The sequence below is a fragment of the Antrostomus carolinensis genome, unplaced genomic scaffold (genome assembly GCF_000700745.2).
Source record: "Antrostomus carolinensis isolate BGI_N321 unplaced genomic scaffold, ASM70074v2 scaffold22744, whole genome shotgun sequence".
NCBI classification, from domain to species: domain Eukaryota; kingdom Metazoa; phylum Chordata; class Aves; order Caprimulgiformes; family Caprimulgidae; genus Antrostomus; species Antrostomus carolinensis.
Window position 1 is genome coordinate 36874 of NW_010308977.1, and position 11825 is coordinate 48698.

General features: G+C 38.1%; 1 protein-coding gene across 1 annotated transcript; it reads right to left on the minus strand.

Annotated features, from left to right (window-relative positions):
- Nucleotides 1-1041: 1041 nt before the first annotated feature.
- Nucleotides 1042-10255, minus strand: SMPX (small muscle protein X-linked). The gene is made up of 3 exons (XM_010165964.1): nt 10150-10255; nt 5261-5350; nt 1042-1197 (listed from the first exon to the last, which is right to left on the minus strand). Exons 1-3 carry the CDS (start codon nt 10186-10188, stop codon nt 1057-1059), a joined length of 270 nt encoding a protein of 89 aa, XP_010164266.1. The 5' UTR covers nt 10189-10255; the 3' UTR covers nt 1042-1056.
- Nucleotides 10256-11825: the final 1570 nt, after the last annotated feature.

Consider the following 11825-nt stretch of genomic DNA (forward strand, 5'->3'; position numbering starts at 1 on the left):
TAAGAAGGACGTGTATCAACAGGCACAGCTGACAATTCAGATGACTATTATGTGACCCAACAATGTTTTTCTTACTGTAGACCGGTGGGGGTTTTTTTGTATTGAAATTTCTCTGTACAGATGAATTGTCATTGTAACTGCTTGATGCATCTTTACTGACTCAGGTTTTTCCAAGAAAAAGAGAGGACAATTTCACAGACAGAAATGATCATTAATTTCTTTAAGGCTCAGAATGTAGAAGAACTGAGGCTTACGGGCCTTGTTTGGAATTAGATGGGAATAATTCTGAAATCTGTGTTGAAGTGCTGAACAATTCATTTTAAATAAAATAAGATGAGGTATGAGCTGTGGTGCTAGTCATAGACCACTGGCTCAGCCCATAGGTGTCTGGTGCTGCTTGCAATGCCTGAGGGTCCCTGCCTAGCCTCCTGTGGCCGCTCCTGAGGAGCACAGATGTCCTCAGGGTCCTATACCACATTTCCAAGCCATGCATCTGTGCATATAGCAAGTCCTTGGGTGCCACAAGTAGCACTGGGCATATTTGTGAGATCAAATATATGAAGTCATTAGCATATCAGTTTTGAATTACAGAAATAAAATATTATCAAATATCTAATGTTCCAAAGCAGCTTTTAAAAAATACTGTCCTACTTGTCTATCATTGCAATAAATTTATTTGCATTGCAATACATTTATTCATAATATGTACATATACAAACCCTATATTCTGTAAAACTGGAACTTGTACTTGTGAGGCAAGGAAGCTGGTATTTTTAAGCTGGCTTCAATACTCCTAATAGCTGAATACGCTTTTTGTTAGGCAAGTTGCCGGGTGCCAAATATCATAGGATATAGTCTCCCACATGCTCCGTGTTTGAAATAACAGAATTCCAATGATTATAACCTTTTCTTCTTATATTTTGAAATATGGGGTGCAATTCCAGGTCCTTTGAAGCAATTGGAAAGCTGTCTTTTGAGACAAAGAGGTTTCTGGATCAGCCTGCTTCTCCTAGAGCCATGCAAAGAATCTTTCTTTTACTCACCTGCTTGTTCCAGCTACTGCTCAGCTTTGGGGACAAACTTCAATTCACTTTTTATGTTCTGAATCTCTGACAAGTTGACAGCAGGACCTGGAAGTTTCTTAGCTCCTGGGAGATGTTTCTTGTTTTTCTCCTCCTCTGTTGAAGCAGGAACGTTCTGCACAAAAGGATATCAGTGACCTCACTGCTGAAATAGCAATCTCTTGAGCATGAGCATAGGTCAGTTATTTGAGAAACAGGAAAGGATGTTTTTATACTAAATACAATCCCAATGGAAATTGGGGAGGAGGCGGGAAGAGATAGGTTATTTTGTTGGTTGTTGTCTACAATGTCTAAAAACATTCTGAAAAAAAAAAATAGAAGGTGCTCAGTGCAGAGAAATGTGGATCTTTTGGCAAATGAGTAAGAATTGACACTGCCAGACCATTAGCAGAAAATTAACTGTGTGGACCACTAAAGGCAACTCCCAGGTTTATGGCAAAAAAAGGAGAAACACTATTTTTATCATTAATTTTTTTTCCAGAATCTCATAGTTGCTGGGCAATTGGGGGAGAAAACCATGGTGCACTTCTGCAGCTCTGGAGAAGGGCTATGACAGTAGGTTATGGACTCCAAAAGCTCCATCCAAACTCTGTTGAAGTTGATGTTTGTTTTTTCTTAACCTCAGTTATAAGATCAGAAGGGTTTTTGTCATTTTATGTTTGAATTAGGGTAGTGCCTGACAGCTATTTTGCTGACCCTGTAAAAATTCAGACTAAACAACAGCACTTACACAATAGCAAGCATCTCTCAGCTAATTTCCCAATGGACCAAAGCATTTCAGTCCTTGTTACTTCCTTGAATGTAGTATTGCTCCTAGGTGAGTGAGGTAGAGGATGTATTTCAGACAACTTCTAGATTGAGCAATGTTTTGAAGGAGTAGCTTTCCAGTAGGGAGTTTAAGGTTCATCCAGCCTGTTATGTATTTTATAAAGCTGGTATAGAGGAGGAATCATGATGGTTTAGAGATTAATTAATATTTTATTGCAAATAATTTCACAACGGGATTATTTTTTCTTTTTTGATTACTCTGTGAATGTCCTCTTGCGATGGACTTTTTGCAGTTAATTCAGTATTTAGAGTCATTAGCCACCCTTTTTTGAAAGGTGTATTGACCTTGAACAGTCTATTCTTAATATTTGACTTCATTTTTAAAAGTACAAAATTACTTGTCAGATATTATTAGCCAGTAAACCCCTGTTTTTTCTGTTGACTAATGGACCAAATGTTAATGAGGAAGCAGACTTTTTGCAATGTCAAGTAGCAAATAAACAAAGAATTTTAGAAAACTGACATTTTCTTCCTCTCTGATCTTTAAGCCATGAGCTTGTATTGTTTTCTTTGACAGTTTTCTTGCACAGCTAGCTAATCTGAATAATCAGGGGAAAACTACCATCCCCTAAACCTCCATAGCAGGGCTGTTTCAAGTCATCTACAATTCTATTCCTTATCATAGTACAAAAAGTGCAGACTTTGTAACCATGTTTTGGAGACTTTGTATTCCACAAATTGATGTTAGCCTTCCCTTCTAATCTCAGGTGTGTGCTATTTACGACTGCAACCCTCCTTATATCACCCACTCCATGTGCGACGCACAGCTGAGATCAGACCTTGGTCTTCAGTTTTATTGAAGGAACTCTGAAGAGTGATTTAGATATATGACAAGAGTTAACAAATACCTGCACAGAAATGCTCTAACTGAAGAAAAGTTATTTTCTGAAATTCGTGCCCCCCATTTCTTTTGCATGTTAATATGTCCACTCTGTTGACCTTCAAAAATACAGATTCCCTTCTGACTCCACCATCCCTTTGAGTAAGCCCCATATTTCCCCTATCTCTTTTGCCAAGGTTTTAAAATATAGTGACAAATGCTAAGCACTGTTAGCAAAAGTTGTATTTGTCTAAAGCTGATGTAAAGAATCATGAGCTGTATTGCAAAACTTAATGAGATGAGATGAGAAAACTGAAAAGATAAGTCCACTGGTAGTGTTTTTATTCTATTCCTATTATAAGATCTGTTTCTGTAGTCTTTAATCCCATGGCTTTGGTTGCATATTGGCTATAAAACTGGGGAAAGAACTTTCATTCTCTAATGTCTGTCTCATATATAGCATTTTCATAACTGAGAAGCAAAACAATATTCAATTACCCAACCAAATCTAATTATCAACACTAGTCATTTATTTTATTTCTCAAATACTACCAGAATTCACACATGCTGTATCAGTTTCTGCTTAATAACAAGCATTCCTTCACCAGTTTAATTACTGTGGAGAGAGTATTCTTTGATTTCTTTCCAGGGGAGAAAGGCACAATATGTGTTCAAGGTCACTTTGTATGTTTGGTTTTGGTTTTTTAAAATCTTATTGAGAAGAGTATCTCAGCCTGGGTTTGATTTCTTCAGGAAAGTTCTCTGTAAACACAGCACTATAAATAATCAAATACACCGAAATTCAGAAAAAAACCCTGTCTGATTTAGACAGAATAGGAAGTTAGCTTTATGTAACTGAACCTGACCATTTCAAGTGCCTGTACCAGGTCACTAGGAGCTGATGATTTGTCCAAAACTAACCTGGCTGCTTCTTGTTTGGGGCTGAATCATCAGCAGTGCCACTGCATGCCTCAGGGGAAAAGTGGCTATCCATCTCTCTGCTGGTCCTCACCGCTCTGCTTTGGGTGAAGGCAAGATTCCCTCCAGCCGTGACAGTTTTGCTTCCCACACATGGCAGCAAGTCCACTCAGCCCAGTCCTGCCAGGGGCACCCTGGCTGTATGGGGGTCACTTTGAGCCTTTCCTGCCCTTGACTCTGGAGAGCATCTGCAGCTCTTGCCCAGCAGGACCAGTTCTTGGGTGAGGACTATAAGACAAAACTTATCCAGCTGTGTAGGAAGCCATAAGCACCCATCTTTATTTGAATATATATATATATATATATATATTTTAGTACCCCAGTACCTTTTCCTCCACCATTGGTTTTAATTCTTATTTATTATCATTAGCCACAAAAATGATCAGAGGGATGGAACACACCTCTCCTATGAAGAAAGGCTGAGAGAGTTGGGGTTGTTCAGCCTGGAGAAGAGAAGGCTGCAGGGAGACGTTATTGTGGCCTTTCAACACTTAAAGGGGGCCTGTAAGAAGGATGGGGACAAACTTTTCAGCAGGGTCTTTAGCAATAAGACAAGAGGTAATGGTTTTAAACTAAAAGCAGGTAGATTTAGACTAGATATAAGGAAGACATTTTTTACGATAAGGCTGGTAAAACACTGGAACAGGTTGCCCAGAGAGATGGTAGAAGCCCTGGAAACATTCAAGGTCAGGCTGGATGGGGCTCTGAGCAACCTGATCTAGTTGAAGATGTCTGCTTACTGCAAGGAGGGTGGACTAGATGACCTTTAAAGGTCCCTTCCAACCCAAACCCATGATTCTATGATTATTATAAAAGTTCATGGTAAATAAGATGCTTTAATATCATTCAGAAATATGATACCTGTGTTTAAGCATAACCTTTGTGATCAATGTTGATCATTATACCTTGGTTAAGGTATAAAATGGACTTCGTATTCAAAACTCAGTGTTCAATACTCCCTGTAAAATACAGGCATGCAAACACAGAATTCAATCTAAAATGCAGTATTTTCACCTCTGTGCAGGTAAACAGGTTCACAATTTCTGTTTTTAATTTGCAATTGTATAGTCTCCATGTTCAATTTCTCCTTGTTGATAAATATTCCAAAAAACATCAATCAGGTTTGAAAACCTGTTCTAATATTGTCAAACTGCAACAATAAATCCCACTGCAGGGCATCAGGTAGTTGGATATTCTTGCAAAGCCTTGCTATAACTTTTCCTGATGTATTCCATCAACTCCCATTTAGATGAATACTGCTGGTGAAATCCTGGCTCTCTTTCCTGACAGCAGATATCATCCTGCTGTTGAAGCAGAGTTATGCACCTTTGAAACAGTTTAAATTCCTATAGATGCCCTGGCATCAAAACCAGAACAATGTATATATGATGTGTTTAGTAGTTGGTGAGTTATTTCCGTGAATGATCAGTGCATGTTCAGCTGTGTTACCTAAGATTGGTATGTAGTGCTATAAGAATGATTAAAAGGCTTTCTTCCATCAACGGCAGGGATTCTCCTGGGAAAAAAAATCCAAACTCCCTTTTTTTCTTACCTCCTCCACTTCTTCAGGTGTAAGTTCTTTTCTTTTATGAGGGTGGCCTGCACCAGGTCGAAAAGCTCCCATTGGGATGTTAATATTAGCCTGTGAGAAGGAAATTATGGTGCATATAATAGTGAGTGATAAATAGACATACAATTAGTAAATGGCAAAACTCAAAAGGGGGGAACAAGAGTATAGACATTATTGCAGTTTCTGAGCACTTATGCCTTCAATGTATGCACCATCACACCACTCCAGTGGGAAAGGGAAGTGTTTTCATTTCCATTTTAAAGATGGAAAGTGAAAAAACAAAGCTAGAAAGATTTTGAAGTTCTGCATTTTGTCTAATGCTCCCTGATTTCCTTGGACTTTAAATAAATGAGTACTAGACACCAAAGTATCCTCAGACATCTAGATCTGCTTCGATTTTGTTAAGGTCAAACAGAAAGTGAGTGCCAGAATCAGCATTTAAGTGTAAATCACCCAAATCCTACAATAATACCCAAACCATTGGACCACTCTCCCTCCCCAAGTGACATCAGTTCTCACTTCATTAAATCAGAGGTAGTTAGGAAGGAAAGCCTGCCCCCAGCCAACTTAAGCCCTGAGTGTTTAAAATGTGATTTTACTGACAAAATTTACCCACGGGTGCTACAAACTGCAAATACAATGCCTTAGTCCTAGAAATATGCCTCTCGGTTGCAAAGAGGATCTGCAGGAAAAGCAGGAGGGCTTTTTGACCCTCCAGCCCCTGCTGGGTTTTGCCCAGTCACCCCAGTCAGGTCTGCAGCTGGGGCTCATGGGTCAAGGCAGGCTGAGCCGGCTCCAACACCAGACAGACCCCTGGCCCCCTGCTTTAGCAAACTCCCTCCAGAATGATACCCACATGACTGCATCCATCTGATTTTTTATCTGTGGCAGAAAGCCAGTAGGCATAACATAAATGGGGCTTATAATAAAGATCTTAAAAGCAAAGATTTTTAATAAAAGAATGGCAGAAAATGTTGCTTAGGAAAGAGCAGCTAAAATGTATCTATTTCCCAACATGACCCAGCCTGGATTATTTTAAAAGTCAAATGGTGTGATCAGCTAAATGCACAATTTATACCTATTCTTATCTCGTGATCTCAGAAGAGAATCTGCTCCTAGGAAATGTCATCAAAATATCATGACTCCCACTGGTAAAACCAGGGGGTGAATCGGTAATGTTATGGAGCGGAAACGGAGAACCTTCCAACAGCGAGCTGTGTTATTGTAGTTTGCCATCTGACTGATTTGCATTAAATGAAGATGAATAATCCCATCCTTCTGCTCAAATCGTGGTCTTGCAGATCATGCCCCAGGTTGGGTAACCACAGGAAAACAGCCCATTGTTTTCAGTAACAACAACTGTTCTGAAAGCTCCAATCAAATGTGTAGCAAATTAAGAATCCATTTGCCAAAAATAAGCACCTTTCCCTGCATTCTATTTATCTGTTTCCCATTATTCTATTTATGCAAGCTGATGCTGCCATTTCAGTGGGGCTGGCAAATGTCCGTAGGGTCGTGTACTTTATAGACAACTGGATATTCATTGCATAATGCTTTTTCACTAAGCATTAGTTTAGATATTGTGAAACCTTTCATCTGCACTTCCCAAGTTCCCAGGAGAGAGAGCATTTTCAGCCTCAAAGTACTTAACCCATTATTTCATTCAGGAGTAGAAAAAAATAGCTTTGCTATTTTTATTTTTAAACATTTCCCCCTGCCAGGTTCCGGTACCGCCAAGCAGCTTCTTTTTTTGGAATGTCAAACTTCTCTGCACTTTACAGCTAGTGTGGTCATACAAGTTTGCAGAGTTGAAACAGTCAGAGTTCTCTCTCCTCTTGGTGCTCATTTTGAACTCAGGCATTCCTTCCCCTTGCACTCAGTAAAGGCAGAAGCCTCCCACAGCCACCCAGGGCATACCACAGCATGGTAAGTCTGACACCCGGTCCTTGCATTTCCTACCATGACTGGCAGATCAACTGAGACTAAAAATGGTTCAGGAAACAAAAATGAACCACTAAGGGCTTTAATTCAATTAAATAAACTGCTCTTCGGTCTGCTTCACCATTTTCACAGTAATCTGTGTCACACTGAAGTGGTTTGAACTATTTTGTCTGCAGTAAGTGCATTCACGTCAGAGTTTGGACAAGACATATGCAGACATGAAATATTAATTTGGTAAAATGAGCAGCCTTTAAGACATAGTTTAACACTGTCTGGCTCTGATAACAAATACTATAAATTAAAATATTTCTGATATGAACTGAAAGTATGACTGATTTCCAGTTTCTGACCAAAGGTACCAGAGTCCTGAGCTGTAAATCTCCCTCTTAATCCGATGCTGGTCCCTTCTTGCGGATGAGCAGTTGTGCAATGGGTGAACAGCGGACCAAATTCCATACATCTGTGTAGCTCCGCAAGGACTGTGTTATGCTGCAACCAGCACGAGCTTGCAATTTTGTTTTTAAAATATGCTTCAGGGCTCTTGCCTCCTGTCTTCTAGGATGGAGATGGGAGTCTCAGTGATCTCTCCCTCACCTGTTCCCCATCCACTGAAATGCTAAACAGGGAAATTTTTGTTCCAAACTTCCAGAGCTGTAAATTGTAATTGTTTTAGACAGATTGTAGGTGTGATTATTATTTTTAATCATACTAATTATTAAAACTATTGGCTTTGCATCTTCCCTTGTTTTTGGAAAATGCCTACCATACTTTGGATGCTATTGCAGTTTTCATAATGAGTAGGTATGAGTACTGATGTACTGGACTAAGGTCTTCCTGAACAGACCAAAGGAAAAATGTTTGGAAGCATTACATATAACACATATAGCTGGTTTGACTCAATTAAACTGGTACTTAGAAATGTGTTTGTGTTCTTTCTGTTTACTAAAGACAGTGCCTCCAGATCAGGAACTGCTGTTGTCTTGAATTACCAGCAGCCATGCATGATTTGAGGGCTGTTACGAATGAGTTCTCCAGCATCACAGCCATTCCTAGCTGTCCAGAAGGGTGACTGAATAAGCTGGAAAGCCACATTAGTGTAAACATACTTAAGTTAAAAAAAAGATAAAGGAAACACAGAGAAAACAGAATGTAATTCAGAAAAAAAAAAAAAAAGGAAACCCCTCACCCTTACCTCTGGGGAAAGCCAAGACTGGTGTTTGTAGGTAGAATAATTGTTAGCCAGAGCTATATACAGCCTTTTATCCACTGAAAGGGGGAGGCCAACAATGAATGTTATCAGGAATTAACAGTACTTTGGTTCTTTATTGCCCAGAACTACTCTTGGGAACCAGTTGCACATTTAGTGGCTGGTGGGGAGGGGGGGGACATCTGGGGTGATCAGAAAGAAGCCACTTCCAACACTGGAGTACCATGAAATACTTCAGTTAGTGAAGTGTTATCACACTTCCATTGCTGCAGCATGATGTATATTCTCCGGGGGATGTCGGTCCTACTATAACAGCACATAATAGCAAAGGATCATGATATATGAATCACAATATATAAAAGTAATATGACATTTTGAGTCATGGTTCTTAGAGTGCTCAAAGTGTAATAGGCATTAATTCAAGTGCAAGTCCCCCACCTGCAGCAACACTTCACACAATGTTTAATAGATTTATTTTAAAGTTTGTGCTGTTTTCTCATGATTCAAATTACCTTCGCAAAAACTAAAGTTTCTTAAAATATTAAACTTAGTGCTTAAACTTAATGCACTTTTTAAATGGGCAAACTAGAAGCATTTTTTTACATTTAGAAGTTGGAAAGTCATCATAAAACTAAAAAGGAGTATAACTCCTTCTTTACTTTAAGGAAAACAGTAAGCCAAATTAATTCCTTAAAAATTCTTGTATGTGCCTATGGAGTTTAAATGTAAAATGTAAATATTTTTGAGCTATAAATTAGTGATTTTTTCATTAATCATACAAATATTTCCATCATCACTGTAAAAGAGGGATGAAAATTTGAACTGAGTGAAATCAATGACAAGCTTCTGCTAATTTCAGCTGAATTAGAGTGCAGTAGTTTGCATGCCTGTTCCAGTGGAGTTCATGATGATAAAGAGAATTAGCATTTTTACAGTGCCTTGCAACTTCAGTACACTGTCTAGCAACTGGGTAATTAATCTTCTTGATACTCCAATCCATTGAGTTTGTATTATCTTGGGCAAGCAGAGGATAGATCAGACTTTAGAAATTCTATTTTGTGTTTCTTATGCAATTTTAAGGGAGTCTGAACTCACGGGCAATTTTGATTGCAAGTGCATTTTACAAAATACATAAAAATTCTGTAAAATTCTGTCGCTCAGGAGGTATTTTGGCCTTTTGACAAGAATCGATGATATCATGAGCTAAATACGGTCTTCATGATGCTGCTTCATGATGATGTTGGGATAATTCTCCAGCTTTTTCTTTTACAAGCACATAACAACCAATTTCATCCTTGTAGGCATATGCCACTTAAGGACGTATGTGACGTACAAATATTTTTTTTTAATGAAAACATCAACATTTCTCTCATTTTACTTTGGCTTTTAAATAAAATGCTTCTTAAGCAGATCAGTTATGCAAATGTATCATCATGTTTTGCTTAGCTGACCCATCAACAGACAGAATCTAACACTGGAAAGACCACGCAAGCAAGCGATTAACCAACCTATCTGATCCAGCTTTTTTTCAGCTCAGTTCATAAGATGCTCTTCAGGTCAAACTGTTTCAGTGCTTTCATATCTACCAAGCTTTTAACTTTAAAAGAGTAATCCTCAGTTAGCACTTCTGCAGTGTTTTGTATGAGCAAAATGCAGTTTGCCAAGCAACGGAGGTTGAGATTTATTATTTTATTATATTAGAAACATAAATACTGTCTCTTACCTGAATGGCTTTGACATGTGACGCTGGCTGTTTTGACATGTTTAAGACAGAGGCTTATCCCTGCAAGCAAAATGGGAAAGTGTTACAGGCTCTGACATTCTGATAGCTACGGGAGATAAGCTAGAACTTAACCCATGCTGCCTCTTGACAGGCATCCATTTCATCTGCCTGGCTCCTGTTTCTGTCTCAGTTTCAGAGTTGCTTAGTTATTCCTTCTAAATATCAGAAGGAGACACAACACCTGAGCTTTTCCAATTAATCTTTCATAGCCACAAATGGAGCTCTCTCTTTCACATTAAAAACAATAATGAGTAGAGATAAGGAATCTCTGAAACCTTAATGGCATTGTAAAATGAGTAAGAATTAAGGGAAGCATTTGAGGATAAACAATGTATGATTATTTCTGTCACAGTATGTACATGGGAATTATTAGAACTCTCAGTTTAAACCTTCTTTCAAATAGAGCATAACTTGCTACAAAACACTGATAAATGCATAACCATTTTCTGACTCACAAATCCTTGAAAATCTTAAATGCCTATAGACTGAAAATGATCAAGATGGTCAAATCGTAAAGTTCTGTTTGACAATTGCTAAGGCACAAAGGAGCCTCTCTTCAAAGTTTTAGATCAATAGATGCATTTATCTTCTTTAGCAACAAGACAAAAAATAACAGAAGTTTCCATACAATTTTATGCAGACATAGAAATATGTATTGATACAGTATTAATATACAATAATAAAGGGAAATACACCAAAGTCAAAAAATTCTGCAAAGGTAAAAAAAAAAAGCGAGACAAATTTTACTACCAGATTAACTGAAACATTGTCTCGGTCTTTTATTCTTTCACGGAGAATTAAGATTTTAACTGGACTAGAACTTAATCAAAGTCTGGTTATTTAACCTCTCTCATAATGCAGAATAAGATTGTCGTACTAAAAGGTGAGAATTGAGTTCAACGTAGAGCTCACTGATCACAAAATACAGCATATTTTGGCTACAATATTTAACCTGAGATGAGAAAGAAAATATTGAGAAAAGTAATAAATGACGTAGCAGAGAATAGTATAAATATAATGATAAATCAAAAGTGGGTCAAAGACTTTGGTACTCCAGAGAGTGCAACTGTCCCATGGAGGCAGTACCAAAGAAAAAATATAGATGAGTTGTAGGTTGGCTTCAGCCTGGAGTGTCAATCTGAAAACATACCACTGGAGCTGCATGTCCATATTCCCTCATCAGCTTCAAATCCATATATAATGCTAAGCAGAACATAAAGGAAAAATGACCTGCCATTAGAGGTCTCCCTCTGATCGCACTGTCAGCTGTACAGAGTGCTGTCCAAACCAACACACAGCCTTAAGACAGACGACATCATCTTCATAGATTGCTTCGGGTTTAAATTGCTTCTGCTAAATTAGTAAATCAGAAAAAAATCCCACTATGCAAAATAAAACCAGCAGTCTTCCAATGAGTTTTATATTCTGGTTTTACATATACATTTACAAACTTAAAATCAGAGGTAATTTAAAGAATTTCAGAATTTACTTTGTGGGATGAAATCTCAGCCACTGAATTTCATAACAAAAAATGCTCAGATTTCAAAAAGCCAAAAGGATTTACTGCACTTTCTCACTTTTCTGTTTGAAATCTTTACTATGCATAGAAATAACTG

Coding starts and splice junctions, on each gene's coding strand:
- SMPX (XM_010165964.1), bottom strand. CDS start 10,188: ATGTCAAAACAGCCAGCGTCACATGTCAAAGCCATTCAG. Junction 5,351..10,149: donor CACATGTCAAAGCCATTCAG/GTAAGAGACAGT, acceptor TCCTTCTCACAG/GCTAATATTAACATCCCAAT. Junction 1,198..5,260: donor CACCTGAAGAAGTGGAGGAG/GTAAGAAAAAAA, acceptor CCTTTTGTGCAG/AACGTTCCTGCTTCAACAGA.